The 21,169-nt window shown below is 46.6% G+C and overlaps 1 protein-coding gene across 4 annotated transcripts; it reads right to left on the bottom strand.

Moving 5' to 3' along the window:
- Nucleotides 1–2,125: 2,125 nt before the first annotated feature.
- LOC125446072 (zinc finger and BTB domain-containing protein 40-like) lies at nt 2,126–14,168 on the bottom strand. Of its 4 annotated transcripts, none has more exons than XM_048519585.1 (12): nt 14,108–14,168; nt 12,555–13,322; nt 12,179–12,315; nt 11,481–11,679; nt 10,614–10,991; nt 9,879–10,085; nt 9,541–9,705; nt 7,859–8,073; nt 7,504–7,666; nt 6,701–6,787; nt 6,390–6,616; nt 2,126–5,347 (listed from the first exon to the last, which is right to left on the bottom strand). In XM_048519585.1, exons 2-12 carry the CDS (start codon nt 13,273–13,275, stop codon nt 5,171–5,173), a joined length of 2,676 nt encoding a protein of 891 aa, XP_048375542.1. In that variant the 5' UTR covers nt 13,276–13,322; nt 14,108–14,168; the 3' UTR covers nt 2,126–5,170. The 4 variants fall into 4 exon arrangements, with proteins under 4 accessions (XP_048375542.1, XP_048375541.1, XP_048375540.1 ...); XM_048519584.1 differs by having other exon boundaries at nt 12,555–13,325; nt 13,901–14,162; XM_048519583.1 differs by having other exon boundaries at nt 13,901–14,162.
- Nucleotides 14,169–21,169: the final 7,001 nt, after the last annotated feature.

Below are 21,169 nucleotides of genomic sequence, written 5' to 3'. Positions count from 1 at the left end.
TGCTCTTGGGAGATGGGACTTCCAGGAACAAGTTGGGAGGTAGTTGGGGAGAGGTGCATTGGTTAAAAATCACATGCGTGCAAACAATCACACTTGCATGCATGGAAATTTTAGGCAGGATCCAACCCGTAGTCAATTAGGACAAATTCCAGTTATTGAGGGCTACACGTTAAATGTACATTTACCTGTTTTTAAACAAATGTTTTGGTTCCCTTGTCTTGCTGTGCCATTGAACAAAAAACAAACAAACCAGGCAATGCTGATGGCTGTCCCTGACATTGGAGGTATGGTAATAAGCAGGTATAGTTAGATTGAATTGATCTTTTCAAAGGCAGGTTATGAATCCCATTAAAAAATCTACTTAGTTGATCCATGTATTAGTAAATAACTGGATCTAGTCAGATTTGTAACATTCAGTCCTTCAACCCCCTTGAAAAGAGGAGAGCCAGCATGGTGTAGTAGTTAAGAGAAGGTGCACTCTAATCTGGAGAACTAGGTTTGATTCCTTGCTGCCACTTGAGCTGTGGAGGCTTACCTGGTGAACCAGATTTACTTGTGTACTCCAACACATGCCAGCTGGGTGACCTTGGGCTAGACAAAATTCTTCGGAGCTCTCTCAGCCCCACCCACCTCACAGGGTGTTTGTTGTGTGGAGGAGGGAAGGGAGATTGTAAGCCCCTTTGAGTCTCCTTACAGGAGAGAAAGGGGGGATATAAATCCAAACCCTTCTTCTGATACCACAGTAAGCATAGAAAACCATTGATAGGAAAGGGCATTTTGCGTGGCAGTAAATCAGTCTGGGGGGAGAAATGGCTTTTGTTAAAGAGAGCCTTTCAGTACAGGGAAATCCAGAATATTGTCTTCCTGTAGTCCAGCAGTCACTCTACTGGATGTTAGCCAGATAGCTCCTGTATTGTAAGTTGTTTTATTGGGGAGGGGGAGTGCTTCCCACACTTTTACAGATTGGGTGGGAACCAAAAGTGTTCCCAAACATTTAATTCTGGGGAAGGGGGGACTCAACTGGAATAGACGCTACAAATCTCTCCTTCTGTCCCTTTGCCGGTAAGGTGCATTTGCACATAAATTGCTCTGAACAGTGAAGGTTCTGCTTTGTTTCTCTGTAAGAAAACATTTTTAGGATGGGGATCGGCCTGTGGGCTTGCATAGCTGATGTCCTCTACCATCGCGATGTCCCATCCGTCCAGAGGAGACGGTCCACATTCACTGCAAATGCCTCTTTGTGTCGCTCTCCTACGAAACCGCCTGCGACTGAGTATTCATTTCTCCCCTTTCATTTTTGCCTTGGCTGAATTGCTTGCCAAGAGGCAGACATTTCATTATTTCCTTCACTCGGATTCGGACTTATTGCTCTGTTTCTTGGAAACCTCCTTTTCAGGATCTCCATAATCCTTTCTCAGAAGGAAGCATTAGCTCCAGCTGATTGAAAATTCGCTTTGCAGCAACCACACACAATATCTTTATTTTTTTTAAGAAGAAAGGGGGTGGGGGATTGCTTGTATGTTGGCCAAAGAAGAACAGTGTTTCGGTTAAGATCAGTAATTCACATTTCCCAGTTGAGAATGTTTTTCTAACAAGACATTTTGAATTTTTTGAAAGAACAGCTCTTACAAATAAATACAAATTTGGTCCTCTTTGAAACAAACATTTGGTCCTCTTTGTAACAAACATCTTGTTGGATTAAGTTAAGTATGTCTGTTCCAGCATTTTGGGTTGCCAGCCCGACACTTCTGGAAAGTTCCACAGTGGTCTCCCATTTTGTCCACCTCCAGTATGTGAGAGACCCCTCTTTAAACGTACTGGATTCAATCACTGGTTCTGGAAAAGCTTTCACGAGGCCTGTTCTTTGAATTTCTACTTGTTATTCTGAAAACCTGCTAAATTAGTGGCTGTCACCACATATTTGTGGCATTCAGTTCTACAAATTACTTTGCCACCTTTTCTTGGTGGCCATCTATCGTAAGGTGTCTCTTAGGACTGGTCTTCTGAATTCGTGGGACACAAGGTCAAACTAGACAAACTAGTCCCTCAGCCTCTACTGTTACATCAGAGAAAAGGGGCGAAAGAGACTTTGGTCTGTTCTGAACTGGAAAGAAAACCGCTGCAATGCGACAACAAATACCTTTAATGGCATAACAGAGAAACATATAAAATCAGTATAAATACAAAAGTAGTACAGTACACTGATTTAGGTTCTGTTGTACAGCAACATATGCTAAAAACTCAGCCACTTTTGTTATTTCAGCTTTTATATCTGATAGGAGAAATCTGAATTTTCTTTCATCTGACCAGTGCATTCTTGTAACAATGGTAGAATTTGTTGGACTCGCCTGCCACTGAATCTTGGACAATATAGCAATATGTTTTGTGGTTTCAGGTACCCTTAACTGACATGGACATATTCTATGCTCATGTGGGGCTTGCCTATATCTGCTGGTTGTCATTGCAAAGGGAAAAATATTCAGTCTTGTGTGCATAAAGGCACATCATTTTCTACTGCAGAAGTCTGGTCCTCTCTTGTGCCACTGACCATGCTTACATCTTTCAGTGGGAAAGGGGATGCTTGTGATAGCTTCCGCCAACAAGCATTACACGGTATTGAATCAAACGCTCCTTTTAGATCGAGAAATACTGTATACAGTTTTCCCCGTGTTCGGTGGGTGTATTTCTCAGCTAGAAAATCCAAGATGATGCAATGGTCTAGCGTAGTTTTCACTTTAACTAATCCAATTTGCTGCAATGCATCATCGTGGGTTGGCTCAGAGCTTCATCCAGTGGTGTCTTAATGTGCAGTAATAAACAGAACTGGGAGGAAAAAAGAGAAGGCCCAGTTGATACGAAACCCAGAAGGACTGAAGGATCTTTCTCTGTCCCTTCTTTGTAGAGGGAGAGATGGTGTGCAAAGAAAACAAAAATCTGTATATGTGATCCTTACTTTGCAAGCTGGATTGCACTCTAGTCAGAACCCCTGGCTGAGCCTAACCTTTGGGGTCAAAGTTCTGCCACGCAACCTGTGATGAGAACAAACTGCAGCCAATCGCAGCAGCTGGCAGTTTCAAGGGCAGGCCACGTGTAGCTGGAATTCCAATAGTTTGAACAACCATCTGCTGCCATCCTTTGGCCAGATCAGGAAACAACACCGGGCAAAACTGTAGGCAGCCTTAGAAAAAAAAACCCGGAATCTCAACGCTCATGAAATTCTTTTTTAATCAGGGCTGATCAACATATCACAGAGCAGCTAACAAGCTTTCCTGTTCACCAGAACTCTCCAGCAGTCTGCTTAGTACAAAACACAGGTTCACAGTTTGTAGTTTAGGGTCTTCTAATGGAATACTGGATATGTTGAAGACTTAATGAGAAATTAAAGGTTTCAGTGGCTGCTGAGTCCTTATAATTTCCCTAAAAAGACTTGGATAAGCTTTTCACTTAACAACATGAAGGCAGCAGGGCAGATGTTGGAAAGTGTTTGGTGGTTGCTCTGAATATTAGAATGCCTATGAGCATGTGGACAGATGGAAGAATGCTTACCTGTGCGGTTGGCAGGGGATGATGGGGTTAGGACCACTTTGACCCTGACAACTGCAAAGGTGTGCACATTTCTCCTTCTGCCCAGCACATCCCAGGTGGTTGCCAGGGGGAAAACTGAGAACCGGGTCTCTTTTCTCTACAGCCAGCTTGTAGGAGAGGTGGATCCTCTCCCAGGTGAAAGGGACAGGACAGCTCTTTTCCAGAGATACTTTAAATTCCCAGGTCACCCATACCAACAGACCCCTAGAAAAAGCAATCAGGAGAAAGTTCTTTCAATATTTGAAGTTGCTGTAGCTCTCGCAAGTGGCAGGCTGATCTTCTGTCTTCTTCCTCATTAACATGTTTTGAAATTCCAGGTTCGGAAAGGTGAGATGGATCAGGCTGCAGAAACCTGCAGAAATCATGAAAACCTAGCAATGGATCCTTTCATCCAGTTACACAGGTGGGACAAGAGGACTCAGATTGTGAGGTGTTGTGCAGAGGAAAGGGGATCAGGGTTTTAGGATTGTCAAAGAAACCAGCTTCAAAGGATAGCTGTGTTAGTTTGCAGGAGAACAGTGAGATGCCAGTCCGGTAGTACTTACGAGATTTTTGGGGTATGAGCTTTCAAGAGTATCTGATGAAGGGGGCTTAGACTCTCAAAAACACATACATTAAAAATCTTCACGGTCTCTAAGGTGCTTCTGGACTTGCATCAGTACTCAAGAGCATCACAAAGGACGGCAGTTCAGTTTATGAGCCGCTCCACGTGTCTTGAATGAGGTAGACAGAATTTGGCATCTCAATTTAAAAAAAAAAAATCAGAGTCATGATTGAAATTACACAGTCAAAAAGTTCAGTCTGATCAGATGGCTGCATCTGATTTATCAATATCTCTGTTCACTGCTGGAGCACGGGCTGCTCTTGTATGTTTCCCGATTATTGATTACTTCAAATTTCAACAATAATGTCTTAAAGGACTCACATTCCTGGAACATCCTTGTATTTTCACACTGGAGCTTCCCCCAAAACAGTTGACATGGAAACGCTGTCCTGGAAGAAGTCCAATGATGGAGATCATACAGAAGGCACAGGTGGCTGGGATACAGCTGTGGAAGTTCTCTGAAGGACTAACTTGAACTCTTTCTCTTGGTGGTATCATTAGACTTGCCAAGCTCCTCCAACCGGCCCACTCTGCCATTTCCTCTGGTGCTCAAGCTCCTGAATCTGAGCCGACATGTTTTCCCTTAAGGTGCTTTACACACTTTTGGGTACACGCAGTAGCTTAAAGGGGAAAGTTGAAGGCAGGACCGAGAGAACAGGCATGTGGGACCCACAATGTGACTTCCTTTGCCCATCTGAACCTTGAAGATGGCGACATGTTCAGACAAGACTGGCCGAACTGGCTGATAGAGAAAACCATCCAGCATTTGATTCTGACCAGGGGAATGCTGGTGCTGCTTCAAGGGGAATTGCTGGTGTTACTCCTCATTAGATCCTCTGGCCCCTTCCTTTCCTACCATATTTCCAGACCAGTTTCCGCACAGCCTAGGTCGGCTCTACAGCAAACACCTGCCCAGTTTCAGCCCATTTCTAGATTCCTCTGGACAAAGGCAGCTTTTTAGATGCGTTTTTAGGTCCTCCCTCACTCAACTTCTTTGCAAATCAGAGTGACTTTCTCATCCAGTAGTTCTTCCATGGTCACCGTCACCAGCTCCGTTCTACCTTGGCATGCTTGGGCATCCGGCAGTGTCAGAAACACATGGGAGCTGCTGAGCTCTGACTCTGTGAGAGCAATCACCTGCTCTGGGGCTTCAATCACCTGAAAGGGAATGAAAATGAACATAACCGGTTCGTCTTGCCAGAGATTGGAAGATTGGGACTCAAGCTCCTACTCTGCTTTGTGGCGGCAGCTGTGTCTCTCACGTCTAAACATCTCAAAGGCAGAAGAATAAAATGGATAACCTGAAGCACACCAGCCTGAGCTCTCTGGAGGAAGGATAAGCCACAAAACAGAAGCATTTTGGTCCAGGAGCAGAGACCTGAAATCCCACCTGAAACCAATATTTTTCAGAAAAATCAATGATAAGAAATGGGAAAGGACTAAAAACAAATCAGGAGAAGGGACAGTGATCTAAAATGCTGTGCCCAAATCAGGTTCTCCACCAATCCACTTAAGGACACATAGAACACTTCTACCTTTGAGGAGAGCCTGTTCCTTTCTAGCCTCTTGCCCTTTCTATCCCATAATGCTCAACACCCCACCCACAAGCCTGAGACAGAATATGCCCTTTGCAGGTAAACACAGAGGCCAGGTAAATGTTTCTCAGCTGAAGAGGGGACTTTTAGCAAGCTGCAAGGAAGGGGGGGGGGGGTATGAAGGAGGGAGAGAAGGTTATATCCAAATATGGAGCCCTGCAGTAGAACTTGTAGCCAAGTTATGAGCAGACTCTGGCTGATTCCACATGGGCCAAAAACAGCAGTGTGAAAATGGTGTGAAAATGGTGTAAAAGGGTTTATACTGTTTTCACACCGCTGTTTTTGGCCCATGCGGAATCAGCCTCTGATCCAAGTGTGACTTTGGAAGTCGCAAATTTTTTTGTCTCTGGTATTTAATGGCATCATTTCCTAAATCGTATTGGTACAATTCCATATATTTTAAACTTTAGGTAATCTTTATAAAACGGTAAATTGAATTTTGTATACAGGTACTTTAGATATTACGTTGTTTATAAATGCACCTCTCCATGCGCATAAAATAAATGGAATGAAAAACGGTGGAAAGTATGTGAGGGAGGATTGGCGGAAGAACCCGCAACAGCCTGGGGCAGATCACAACCCTCTTTGGAAGAAACAATACTTACTTGCACTATATGGGCTGCAGGGATTTGTGAACCTGCAAAAACTACTTTGGGGTGCTCAGTCCCACTGTGTTCTTCTAGCTGCCCCTGCCCAGAAAACAGTTCTCCACACAGCCCACAGCTGAGGGACGGTTCTGCTGGAGTGGCATGTTCCGTGGCAACGTGGTGCTGGAGCGTCTCCTGGAGGTGGAAGGAAGCCGAGCAGTGTGGACAGAGGAATGCCTGAGACCCTACGGCAAAGACAGTGCTTCCATGAGTTTGGAACCGTTCAAAGGAGAGCGTGGAAGCGGGTCACAGGGGAAGGGGATGCTCACCCGGATGTTGACGCTTCATATGACCCCGCAACAAACCCAGGGTGGGGAAGAACCCCCCGCACTGCTCACACTCATGGAACACCACATCTGAAGGAGACAAAAGCCACACACAGTTCTGAGACAAAGACGGTTGGACAGCCACCATCCCTTGCTGACCACCAAACCATAGTGGGACCGAGTTAACCCAAACAGATTTCCTGAACAGCCACACATGCCTGCGCTTCTGCTTTCAGCACTGGGGGCGTGTTTCTACAAACCCACTTGTAACAAATGCACTGTCGCAGGGAGGAACGCAGGATGGTATAGGCTAGTCTCGTCAGATCTCTTGTGGACAGGAGAGAGTGCTTTATGGGACCACCTCTCCTGGGAAGTTACCTGCCCCCCCTTGCTGTCAATTTTTCAGGAGACAGCTGAAGACACGTTTTATGTACGACTGCATTTGACATTCAGCTTTTATTTACTGGCAGTCCCACCTGGAGTTTTTAAATGGTGACCTTCTCTGTGTTTTTATCGTTGCTGTTTTATTCATATTGTTTATATTGAGTTTTTTAATCATAGTTTTATTTATACTGTTAAGTTGCCGTGGATTCCCCAAAGGAGAAAGGCAGCTAATAAATGTTTTAAATAAATAGATAATAAATCTCAAAAGCTAAGCCAGGTTGGGACTTCCTTGGCGGTCTCACTTCCACGTACTAACCAGGGCTGACCTTACTTAGCTTCCGCATAAATTTCTGATGAGATCCGGCTAGCCGGGGCCATTCCCTTCCTTACACATGCTTAACTTGCCACTTCTCTGTCCTTACCTGCATGTTCTTCCTTGGCATGGTTTCTGTAGGCTACGGTACTGAGAAAAGTTTTATCACAAGAGCTACACTGTAATGAGGAGAACTTGGAAGACCGGTGGTTCTGGGCTGCGAAGACATCTGGGTGATGGGTCCGGTTGTGGTACCACAACCCTGACAGCTGCTGCAGAGAGCAAACAAATTCTGGTTACCACGGTAAGGTGTATAAGCACACAAAAGCCCTGCTGGATTTGACCTGTGGTCCATCCGATCCGGCATCATGGTTCATTCAAACTGCCTTCCAAGGCCCAGTGGGAGCAACTCCAAAATAAGGAGAAGAAACAGAAGGAACCACTGGCTGTTTCGTATGGCATACCTGATAAGCTTTGTCACATATCTCGCATCTGAAGGGCTTCCCTCCAATGTGGGTGACCGTGTGGCGCTCCAGCAGGGATGGTGCGCTGAAGACTTTCCCACAGGTTGCGCATGGGTGGTACTCCCTGGAGTGGGCTGTGTGGATGTGCTTGCGGTGCTCCTGCAGCGTGGCGAAGCTCATCTGGCACTTCTTGCAGTCGTAGGGATCATCCATGCCTGTGTGCCACGGAGAGGGGAGAGGGTTACCATTCACACAGAACGGATTTTCCTTCAAGCTACTACTGCTAGGGACTGTCCTAAGCTTATACTACAGTAGCACAGCTGCAAAAGACAGGTGTATTTCCAGTCTGAAGGCCACCTCACTCCCCAATTCATTAAAGGGCCTGAGAAAAGTTATTTTCCCTCAGCCCACTCTCAATTTGCAAAACAAGGATCACAGTACTGGCCCAACTAGGTACAACAAGGCTCCGGTACACAAACATTAAAATGCAGTAATTTAGCTTCAACTTCCAATGGCTTTGAAGCTAAGGGGCAGCAGGATAGAAACCAGAAGCTGGTGGAATGCAGGTTCCAATACCCAAAACTTGGCCTCATTCTAGGCTGGGCGGGCAGCCTGATGATAGAGTCTAAAGGCTGGGGGTTCTAGATAGTCTCGTTCTTCTATATTATGTTTTCAATTCCACCCATCTTCATGGAAGCATACTAGGTGTTTTCCGTCCTCATTTTACCCTCATGTCAACAGTGTTGTGTAGTTACTAGGAACTGGTGGAGGGGAACAATATTATAAGCCAGCTTGGGTCTTCAGTGGATTCAAATATCTAAAGAAACAAACAAGGTTGAGCAGAAGTGACTGAGGAAGAACACAGAGGCAGAGATGATTTTGTATACAATCAGCTTCTTGGCTTTCATCTTTCTTAGGTTACTAGCCTCCATACCCTGACCTTGATGGCCCTGGCTAGCCAGATCACATCTCATATCAGTCAGTCTTGGCTAGTACTTGGATGGGAGGCCACCAAGGAAATTCAGGTTTGCTACACAGAGGCAGGCAATGGCAAACATCTTTGTCCATCTCTTGCCTTGAAAACCCTACAGGGTTACCACGCTGGCTCTGACTTAACAGCACTTTAGAAGAGTAGAAGAAGAGTTTGGACTTATACCCCACTTTTCTCAACTCTGAAGAGTCTCAAAATAGCTTACAAACTCCTTCCCTTCATCTCCCCACAACAGACACCCTTGTGAGATAGGTGAGGCTGAGAGAGTTTTGAGAGAGCTGTGGCTAGCCCAAGGTCACCCATCAGGCTTCATGTGGAAGAGTGGGGGGTAAAACTGGCTCACCAGAAAAAAGTCCACTACTCACATGGAGGAACGGGGAATCAAACCCAGTTCTCCAGATTAGAGTTCACAACTCTTAACCACTACACTAGCCTTCATGCCCAAGAAAGACAGACTTTAAAACGTATAAGTAATGACAGGTGATGCCTTCCAGCCTGAGCTGATTGGGAGGGAAGAAATAAATATAATGATGTATAACCAGCCTTGTGCATCAAATGTGCTGGCCAAATATTTACAGTGATCTTTTTCTCCTTCTTAAGCCATAGTTCCAGGCCCTCCTGATTTTATCCCTCTCTGCAGGGCACCCTAGCTGGCAATCCTCACTCTACGGGGGCAGCTCAAGCTACTCACTGTGAAAAGTACGCAGATGGACGGAGAGCCCATTTGCTTGTCGAAAGCCCTTCCCGCATTCCCTGCAAACGTAGGGCTTGTCTCCGGTGTGGGTGCGCACGTGACGGGACAGCTCAATAGACTGCGCAAAGACTGCGGCGCAGTACTGGCAGGCGTACATCTTCCCTGCAAAGAGAGTCATCGCGGCTGATGGCAGAAAGCTACCAAACAACTAAGTTATCTAGGGCTGAGTTCCACACCCTAGAGGCCTTGGCTGTGTTTGATTTCAGCCATAAAGTTCTCAGCCAGCAAGGAAAAAGCAGGCTACAAGTCTTGAAAACACATACATAAAAACATACCCTCTGCATGCTTCTTTTTGGTATGGTAGGCAAGGGCTGAAGCCTGTGAGAAAGAGGTCTGGCAGTGCTTGCAGACGAAGGGCCGATCCCCGGAGTGCAGGCGCCGGTGGTTCTTCAGCGTGGAGTTGGCGGCGAATTTGGCTCCGCACTCGTCACAGGAGAACGGCTTCTCATCGAAGTGCTCTGTCAGTTTGTGGTACTGCATCCCTGGGGTGGGGAAGACGAGGACTTTGGATTTAGACCCCACTTTTCTCAAGCATAATGAGACTCGAAGGGTCTTACAATCGCCTTTCTTTTTTTTCCCCTCCCCACAATGGGAGGTAAGTGGGGCTGAGAGAGTTCTGAGAGAATTGTGACTAGCCCAGGGTCACCCAGCAGGCTTCATGTGGAGGACCAGGGAAGCAAACCTGGTCACCAAATTCAAGTCCATCACTCATGTGGAGGAGAGGGGAAAACAATGCAGTTCTCCAGATTAGAGTCCACCACTCTTAACCACTACACCACGTTGGCAGCAGAAAAGCATAATGTGGCAAAAGGATTTAGGGAGAGCCTCTACGGTAGGGGTGGCCAACCTATGGTGCTCCAGATGTTCATGGACTACAATTCCCACCAACCCCTGCCAACATGGCCAATTGGCCAGAGCACCTCGACCACTGCCTTTTGTTTTCTTTGTGGCCTCAAACAGTACAGAATCACAAAGTGCAAGAGACTGAACTAAACCAGTACCAGCAGTACCTGAAGCATGAGCAAATTCTCGGCCGCAGATATCGCAAGCCACAGGGAGGTGCTTTTTCATCTTCCTCCGGGAGGCAGAGCCGGGAGTCTTCAAGGGGCACTTTTCAAGCTCCTTCTTGGAAGCTCCTATTTCACTGCAGGTCCTGAGAGGTGCCTGCACCTGGACACAACAGTGTTTCTCATGCGCTTGGAGTCGGCAGTAGAAGCGGAAGCTCTTCCTACAGGCCTTACAGGTAAAGTTCCTCTTTGGGGCAGCACCCTCGGGCAGCTCAGCCTTCTGACCTTTTTCTTCTTGGCCCAGGGCTTCAAGCTGGGACTCCTTTCCCATTGGCTTTTGCTGGACATTAGCCACACCTCCTTCCCCTTCAGTCAAGGACCCTGCACAATGGGAACAGTGCGGTTGATGTTCACCAAACATGGTTTGACCCGTCGACTGCATGCTATGCATCAGCATCCAACAAAGCACAGAATCATCTATTGTGTCATTTCCCTGAAAGCTCAGATTTTGATGCTTTCCAGTTTCTCCAGGCTGCAAAATCTGTGCTCCAGCAAAGGATCAGAAGTTCAAGGGAGGGGGTGAATCGAGTTGCCAGAGGCCAAGGAGCAGGATGAATTTTGTGGACTGGTTGAAGTGGCACAATTGCACGTAGGCTGCGGACTGTGTATGCCACCCTGACTGCTTTGAAGGACAGGCAGAGGAATCAAGTAAATGAATAAAGGATGTGCAAAGCATCATGCTGCCATGGGAACTGCTCCTTAAGCCTCCATCCTGCTTTGGAATACAGACTTTCCTGGGGCTCGTTTCAGGGGCAAGCAACTGTGGAAGCTGACTGTGGAAGACCCTCTGCCTGGTATCGTCACACTCACCGGTTTGGAAGAAGAGGTCAGCATCAGCCTCCTTCTGCACCTCCTCGAGGAACCGTTTCAGAGGTGGCACCTGATCTTGCAGCACCAGCAGCACCTGCCAAATGGCTGTTGCTGAAAGAGTCTGTTCATCCAGGGCTGCAGAGGCCAACGCAGTGAGCACCCCAGACCTGGCTTCACCTGTTGCAATCTTCTCCATCTGCTTCAAAACAGACAGGAACCCAGTAAGGAAGCAATTTTCTGATGGCCTTCTTAGCTACCTTGACCCTTAAAAGGTCTTCCACTGAGATCTCAATCCCTGAAGCTGCATCTTCTTGCTTGAAAGCCACCTCTGGACTGAACCCCCAGGTTATCATGCCTTAAGTGTAGCCCAAGACCTATCCATTGTACACATTTATCTTGTGTCACTGATTCTTCCCACGCTGCCAACATTGATACTGCTAGCTCTTTGGGGCAGGGATCTTTTTTGGCTTAGTTCCATGTAACATTGATGGTGCTGCATAAACAATATCTGGGTAGACAAGTTTCCCTGCAGGACAGACTCTACAAGGGCTCAAAAAATAATCATATGAATACTAAAGCTGTATGCAGACCTTATAGGGCTTCCAATGATTGTCTCTTCAAGAGGTTCTTCACAATCACAAAAGCCAGAACCTCCTGGCTTGACCAGACCAGGCATGCTGACACTCATCCCTTCTTACCTCTTGGTTTCCAGCTCCTAGATGCTGCACTGCAGCGAGCCCTTTCTGCAACATCTGGGGGCTGACAACAAATTTGGCAAGAGCAGCTCGGTGTCGTCTCAAGAGATTCTTCCCATAGGCCTCAAGATTCCATCTAGCTAAGAGACAAGGAAACACGCCAGCAGTAAAACATGATCCTTGACAGCAGATTTTTATATGAGGATTACAAAAAGAGATGCCATGCTTCAGATAAAAACAATAGAGGCCAAACTCAAATTTCCCCAAGAGCTGTTGAGAGAGACACAAAGCAGATTAGTCTCAGTGGGCCATCAGACAGCACAATAATAAGTAAAATTAGATGACAATTTATAAGTAGTAGACTGTGTTAATATCTCACCTGCCCCTTCAACCATGCCCCTCTCTTCTAGTAGCTCAGTGCTCTTCTTTTCATTGCAGAAGCCCTGTCCCTCAGCAGACTCTCCTGGGTAAATTGCAGAATCCTGACTACTAGAACTGGGAAGCGGCGTCTCCTGGCCCACAGCTTCTTCATAATTGTAGGCTGAATTTGTGTCCTGTCCTTGTACCCTGACAGGGTTAACACAGTCTGCCGAACCAGAAGAAACCCTTACTGAGTGTTGTGAGTCTAGTGTAATCTTGGCATCCAACACTGGGCTCTGAGAAGAGCTAAAAATTGCAGTGTTTTCACCAGATGTGCCAATTGTCTGAATGGAGAAGTCCCGCCTTGTGTGATCTTGATCCGAGCAGCTCAGGAGGTCTCTGAGGAGGGTTTTGCAACTGGCAGCCACGCCAAACATCTGCAGATTGTCCGCCCCAGAGATTACCTTGGTGAAATTGTGCTTCCCAAGAGGCAGTCTGCCTGTATACATCATCTCTAGCAGCAGAGCAAAGTCATCCGGGGCCACCACAGAAGCATCAATAGAGATTGTATCCGTGCTCTCCAGCAGGCATTTCAACAAGTGGCTGGCTGCTGCAAGCACAAGCTTGTGCGCCCGAAAATGGGATGTCCCAACCAGGATGCTACAGTCACAGAATTGCTGCTCCTTGCAGAAAGTGTACAGCTGTTGAAGCAACTGCTGGCTGTAGTTTGGAAGCTCCATGGCTGCCTGGTGGTCCCCTTCCTTATTCACATCACCTCAGACAAATCCTGCTAAAGGCAGACAAAGGAAGCAGTGAGTGGGTTATTCATATAAAGTATACAAAATTGACAGTTTTGTGCACTTTTCCTTTTCCCAAATATACAAACAAAACAGTGCAGGGATGGTTTGATACAGTTTATACAGGAACTGATTTCCCCCTCTGTACTTGTCAGACTATACAGAACAGTATGCCATGAGGAGAAAAATGACACTTAAGCATGCAAAGATATCCTAGACTAGAGTGCTCTGCTCGGCTTTTTAAACTGCAGTAGTGTTCAGGCACTGTGCTCAAATGGGGAAGGAAGGTTTTAATCTGAAAACATACACCCAAAACAGTTTACGAAAGCAGTCATGAACTACGAAAGCCTTTATTTAAAGAACAAAACACTGGCCACATTCGTTCTTTCAATCCTATTCATTCTCTAAGAAACTGCACAAGTGCTCGTGACATTCCACATAAAAGGCAGGTGCTCCAGGACCAGGGACAAGCCGCTTGCAACATTTGAATCCCTTCTCCAACCTGCAGACTCTTTCTAAACTGTAACTAGCCCAATCAGCCCAGTCCCGTTAGCCCTCATGAACTCACAGTATGTAGCACTCAGGTTCTTCCACTGCCACACGAAGTAGTCGAACTGGCCTGCTTTGCGGGGTGGTTGTATGGCCCTCCTGCCTCATCACAGGAAGCTTCGGCCACTCCTTCCCACAACAACCATTACTATGCTAACGAGGGGAAGGAGAATAGGATCTGGCTGGGACAGCCAAAAGCGGCGCTTCGAAGGCTGCCCTCCCTCACCTCCAAGATCCCTCCAGAGCCATCCCTGGGCACCCGCCCTTCGCGTTTGCGACGGGAATTCGCTCTTGACCAATCCGAGGAGGAACAAAAAGCCGAGGAGCCGAAGTTTCCGCCCGGCTGCTATTCAGCGATGCGCCAATGGGAGCGCCGCTGATAAGTGTTCCCGTTTCCTTCTCGAAGCCGTCGATAGTCTCGCGAGACTTTAGCTGAGGCCCATAGATGTCCACGTGGGTCCGAAATTTTGGGGAAGGGGGAATTTTCATGGGATTTGGGAAGGGGTCGCGCCAATGCAGCGTTGGAAGGAAGAGGCGGCATTATAAGGCTCCTGGTGATGGAGGAGAAGGGTGCTGGCAGAGAACTGGTCACAACCACCCTGCAAGGCAGGCCGGTTTGTTTCCCGCTTCGCAGAACGGGAGACTGAGCAAGCTTCGTGATGGACAGATTTATCTCACCGGTGACTGAGAGGCACTGCAGTGTAGCCGTTAGAGAGCTGAGCAAGGATCTTTGAAACCTGGGAGTTGAAATCCCTCACCGTGCCAGGAAGCTCACTAAAGAAAAATAAGAGTTGGATTTATACTCCCCCACTTTCTCTCCTGTAAGGAGACTCTTTAAAGGGGCTCACAAACTCCTTCCCCCCCTTGTGCACTTGGACTATTTAACTGTCTTTTTAACCTGGTTCATAACAGGACTGGTACGAGGGTAAAGCAGGAAGGGGGAGCTATCCAAGGTTCCCAGAGCTCTTTGGGAAAGAGCAGAATGGAAATTATCTGTCTTGCTGCTTCTTAAAAAGCGACCTGTCCATTGCAGTTATTTTAATTCTTTCTCCAGATGGGTAGCCAAGTTAATCTGTTGCAGAAAGAAAGAGGCATTCTAAATACTTAAAAGTGTATTCCAGCATATGCTTTTGTGGACTAGAGCCCCATTTCTTCAGATGCAATTAATGGATCCTTGCTATGCCGTTTATAACATGGGTCTACTTACGGCATCTGAAAAAGTCAGATCTAGTCCACAAAAGCGTATGATGGGATACACTTCTGTCTGCTTTTAAAGTTCTACATGCCTCCCGTTTACAAATAATACAGGGGTTTGTTTGTTTGTATAACCTATGTGTATCTAATAAAATTCCTCAGCCCCTTCCCAGCATCTGACCCTTGAAACTCTTCTGGAGGATTCACTGCCTACCTGCCTGCACTGTTGGGATCAGATTGGAAACCAAGTTATGTATGTGTAAAAACATACATAATATTTCCATATTACTGTGCATTCCCAGCCTCTCCATCCAAGGTCTGCCCCAAACTTCAAAACTGTCTCTCAGTGCAGGCAGCCAAGTCAGTGGACGTGGACACCTAGACTTTCTCCTCTTTTTTCTTTTTGCCACAATGCAGCAGAAAGTTTTGTTAATATGCTGCCACCTTTAGTGGTAAATCTGTACCCAGGCCCTGACGTTCTGCTTTGACTGGGGGTGGCCATGCCCTGGGCATTTGGGGGAAAGAGTGGTTTGTTAGTTTCTCCAAGCTAAAGTGTGCCTGAAGCCACTCGGCAGCCATCTCTGTATGATTTGGTTCCTATTTTCTCCATAAAGGGATATCTTTGGGATATGGTGAACCGTGTAAAGCAGTGATGGCGAACCTTTTCAAGACCGAGTGCCCAAATTGCAACCCAAAACCCACTTGTTTATCGCAAAGTGCCAACACAGCAATTTAACCTGAATACTGAGGTTTTAGTTTAGAAAAAACGGTTGGCTCCGAGGCACGCATTACTCAGGAGTAAGCTTAGTGAAGCAACTGTGCAATGTTTCCAACGGGTGAATCACGATCCTAGGAGGGTTTACTCAGAAGCAAGTCCCATTGCCAGCAACCAAACTTACTCCCAGGTAAAGAATCATGCCCAGGCCAGCCTAGATGTGTGTGTGTGGGGGGGTGATTTTCCACCCCCCTCCCACATGATGAACTTTGTGCGCGAGTGCCCACAGAGAGGGCTCTGAGTGCCACCTCTGGCACCCATGCCATAGGTTTGCCACCACTGGTGTAAAGCAACTCTTCTTTGATGGCTGTCATTGCCAGTGGGAAGAAGGGGCTGGCTGAAATCCTAGTTGTCTGTCTCCCCAGACACCAAGATTTGTGTAGGAGCCAGCATGGCATAGGAGTTAAAGAGTGGCAGACTCTAATCTGGAGAACTGGGTTCAATTCCCCACTCCTCCACCAAAGCCTGTTGGGTGACTTTGGGCCAGACTGTTCTCTCAGAACCAGATGACGCAGAGGGAGGAACGGCAAACCACTCTGAACATCTCTTACCTTGAAAAACCTTCAGGGTTTCCGTAAAGTCAGCTGAGACGTGACAGCACTTTGCAGACAGATGCACCAAGATTTGTGGATTGCGGTATAGGGCCTGGTATAGAGCCCCATTAAGATTCACCAATTAGTACAGAGCGATGAAGTGGTTTCAGTGTCTTGACAGGGCTGCGGGTATATTTCAGATTACCCCAGGAAGCATTTGAGAGCCGTCCAGCGGCTTCGGAACACATCACAGCCAGCAGGGTGCAGCACAGACCTGTTCATGGGCTGCAGCAAAGAGAACTGTGATTCTCACAGAGGGTTACATTTAGACCTTGCTGGATTGTTTTTTTTTCTCATCAAATCAGATGATGACCCTCCATTATTTGGTTCTTCTTCCCAGAATGCAATTGCCATCATCTAACACCTAAAGCAATCAAACTGTAAGCCTACGAGCGTCCAACATGAAAGGCTGCCATAACACGGTCTTGAGAGCAGGACCTGGCATATCTGCTTTTTTCCTCCTTCATTTTTAAAATCTTTGTAGCATCTGCCTGATGAAGGGTTCTATATTACTCAAAAGTTTGCACAGTGTTTTGTGTCATTGGGCTGGCCTGAATAAAAGGCATAAAAGGATTGTTCCTTTGCCCAGTACCCAAACCCTCTTCTCAATAACTTCCAGTTGCGCCAAATCCAAAGCTTGTCCACTCAAGTGCATGCCTCTCATTGGTTTCAGCAGGAAACCTGAACTTGGGCGGCTTTTGGGGCCCAAATCAGTACAAGTTACCAACCCCAAATTCATACCATGTCATCCATACAACTGGGGGATAGATTTCAACCTTGGTATGTTTTAACAGTGGAACAGCTGGTTTCTGAACATGGAGTTGCCAACTTTAGGCTAAGAAATTCCTGGAGATGTGTGGAGCCTGTGGATGGGAGGAACCTTGGTAGGACAAAATTCCATAGAGGCTAGCCTCCAAAGCCACCATTTTCTCCAGGGGAATTGATCGCTGCAGTCTGAAGATGAACTGTAATGCTGGAGGATTCCCAGGTCCCACCTGGAGGCTGGCATCCCTAGGGGGAGACAATGCAATCCTGAGCATGTTTCCTCAAAATTCTAGTTCGATCTTGCTCCATAGTAACCCTCTCTGCAGCTGAAGATCTTTAGTTCTGCACCTGGATGTAAGAATTGTTTTAATTCCCAAAAGGAAAACTCAGTGCTGGGGCAGGCAACCCTGCCATAGAGTCATAAAAACACAGCATCCAGCAACTGTTGAGGGCTGCGGCTGCTGCTTACCATGGATTTACCCCTCTGCCAGGGTAAGTGCCGTGGGAAGGACAAATCCACTGGTGCAACCCTGCACCGCCTCAGTAGGTGGATCCGCCCCCCACCAAATTGGGGAGTAAATCCTCCAATATCCCCATTAATGTCTCCCATGGAAGCAGAAGAATGTGAGGGAAAAAAACAATTTCATAACAAATGGAGATACGATAAACTCAAGCAGAAATAAAATCTTGGCAAAAAGATACAATGGTTCTTTTCAACTAGTATCAAGATTTTTTAAAAGGTATTTTAAAAAGCAAGCAGCACAGTGAAGGAGCGGACAGAATTTGAACAGGCGAGAAAGCAGCAAGAAGAACATTTGTTAGGATGAATTTGCAAGCTATTCCAGCTTGATTCAGAAACAACAAGTGAAAAATAAAAACGTACGGTTAAATGGATGCAAAACTTTGAGAAAAATAAAAAAATAAAATAAAAAGGAAGCAACAAGAGAATAAAAAAAATAAAAGAGAAAACTAGGAAATGTTTTCCCATCACTTTGAAAGCTATTTTTATCACCTAGACCAATTGTTTAACTGCTTTCCCAAAACACCACATACTTATACTGTAGCAGCTTATTTGTCCAGAGACTTCTCGCTTTTGAGTCACTGCTTATCTTCCTTCGATACGATCTTAACTACTTCCTCACAATCAACTTGTTAGGTCTCCTTGCTGCATTGCCTGGTCGATCTTTTGAAGCTTTTTTTTTTTTTTACAATCAAAGTCAACCCCCGTTCTTTTACAGTATTTGGGAGATCTGTTCGGTGCCTCAAAAAGCTTGACACAAGCTCTTAGAACACTGGCAGACAGGCTGCCTGGAGAAGCAACTCGATTATGCAAAGTCCTGCAGCCAACAGAATTTCTTGCATATTAACAACAGATTTGCCATTCTCGTTCCACTTCCTGGAGCCTGCAACATTCTGAATCCTGTCAGAAGAGAATATGTAAATGATTCCTCCCGGGCTGAGAAAGTTACAAAATCTCATTTTGATCCATGATGAAATTCGGTATGTTGATGATTGTGTCCCCCAAAAAATAAGTATTCCTAAGATGTATTCCTAAATACATCTAAGATGTATTCCTAAATAAGTATTCCTAAGACTTCAAACAACATGGAAGATCTACTATGCTGGCATCATAGCATGACAGCACAGATGAGATTACCCTATTTAGTCATTTATTTTGTAAAAATAGGTCTTTAGTTTTTGCTTCTGTGACATGGGATTTTCTTGGCAGTGGGGTGGGGGGAATGATCCTGGGTGTCCAGACCCACTTAATGGGAAGGGATTGAAACAAGCCCTAAGCCAGGACAACAGCATTATTTTTAAAAATGGTATTTATTTATTGGACCACTCATAAGCTGGGTCCTTAAACTGCATCTTACTTAATTTTCCTACCTGTTCCAATACAGGTGTTACAAATTGTTTTCTAACATAACAGTGTCCAGCCTTTCTTCTTATGCGTCCAGTGCCAAACACAGTTCTTGCATCCAGAACTACTACCTAGATAAGGGGTGTTGAAGTGATTTGTTGCAAGGGTTGGATATGACATGTAACCTGGTTGGGCTGGGCCCTGGGGTGGAGCAAGCTGTCTCAGGTGGAGAGCCTGCGGCAGGCATGTCAGCCCAGAATGGCACTGGGGCAGGTGGTCAGCACTGTGGATAGGTATGGCTGCCTCAGCTGATGAGCCCACAGTGAGCTCGCCAGCTCACGCTGGCATGGGGGAATGGCTCACCAGGCCAGATTGGGAGTGTGGTGGTGGGTGGGTACCTGGACTGGCAAGCCTGCAGTGAAGAGGGGAGGGTTGCCTCATGGCTGGCTCATGAACCTGATAAGCTCTCTCGAGGCAGGGACCGGATTCAATCCCAGGGTCGCATGTTTGACACCCCAGAGTCAGATACTCCAGGATGGAATATGCTACTATTTGCACCACAAATCTTGACTCTCTGTGCACATTGTATGAGCAGATTTCATAACGTGCAAAACGCTTCCAGCTCATGTTTTTGAAAACTGCTGGGCTTTTTGCCAAAGGCTTTACAATTAGGATGGCTGAAGCTAGCACAAGACTTTTACTTTCACCTGTAGGTATGCATAAGTAGTGTGCCAAGCGCACAGCCTTAGAAATATTTCCTAAGGTAAACAGTTGCTAGTTCTAACGAAAGGTACCAGACCCTGAGCTAGCACAGTAACTGTTAAGGAAAGCTGGCAAAGCACTTCCTAAATGCAGACAAAACTTATTACTTCCACACAGTGTCCAGGGGTGCCAAAGAAGTCCCTGCCACAGCAACTGTATAAGCGTCGATAAAGCTGGGCTCCTGAAAGGCTTGGAGAATTTTGAGACAGTAGACCTCAACTATGATCGCAGAATGGTCTCGAGAGGGCAGAATAAGCGGCAGTGGGGCACGGCCCAGTTTCTGTGCACTGCTACCCCAGAGTCTGCTCTGTCATCCTCTGCAGAGCCCTGGACGCGGCTGAGCTCTTCAGTGGGATAGTTTGGATAGCCAGATCCTTACCTGCATGTCGGCTTCCACAGGAGGATGACGTCCCTGCTCTACAGCAGTTCAGTTTCTCTGCAGGGTAAAGAAGAGCTCCAAGGTGGTAAATTTGGCCCAGGGAGAGAGAAAAAAATGTACCCCCTCCCATTAAACTTCTCTCCCAGCACCACAGTCCTCATTTGAACCCTCTTCCTTCCAATTCAAACTATTAGCCTTTTAAAAATCACTTGGGACCCTAATTGTAGATTTCTCCGGACATGTCTAGCTTTGCACCATTGCAATTAGGCCTCCCATTTGTCTCTCATGTGTGGCCTGTCCTGTCCTGTGTAATCAGCCATCTGTGCCTTTTTTTAAAAGCCTGCGAGTTCTTTGTTCTCTCATGGTCTGGGAAGCCAGGGCTTGCCCGCAGGCAGTGCCACAAGAAGTGTTGGGCAGACCCCCAAATGCAAAGCAGCGGACACAGGACTAGGGCTGGCTGATCCAAATCATTCCCCTCCAACAGAGTTAGTTTGCAGAGGCACGGGGCTAGAATCCAGTCCCTTTGGAGTCGCTCCTCTTTCCAATAACTGGGTGAAAGGAGCACAGAACCCCATGATTAAATCCCCTTCCTGTTGTTGGCATCTTTCGCCAATGGCAAGAAGGGTAGATGTAAATATCACACACTCATCCTTCTTAGGATCAGTCAACAGACGAGACAGTAATTAGCACCAGGCACTTCTCAGGCAAACAGCAGCTCAGCGGAGCCTGCAGCTCCTCTCTCTCTCCTTCTGCTCCACTTCCTGAGGCAGGTGGGTGGCTCATCAGGGTACAAATGGCCACAAAATGAAGATGAAACAGAGCACAACAAAGGGAAAGGAAAGGGAGGGCAAAAAAGGACTGAAGAATAGCAGGGGGATATGCCTTTATCTCCCCAGCGGCTGATTCACTCCCCTGCTGTGGACACCAAGGTGCCTCCACAAAAAAAGGTGACAAAC

Source organism: Sphaerodactylus townsendi, linkage group LG16 (assembly GCF_021028975.2).
Source record: "Sphaerodactylus townsendi isolate TG3544 linkage group LG16, MPM_Stown_v2.3, whole genome shotgun sequence".
Classification (NCBI taxonomy): Eukaryota; Metazoa; Chordata; class Lepidosauria; order Squamata; family Sphaerodactylidae; genus Sphaerodactylus; species Sphaerodactylus townsendi.
This window is presented reverse-complemented; position numbering and strand designations above follow the sequence as displayed.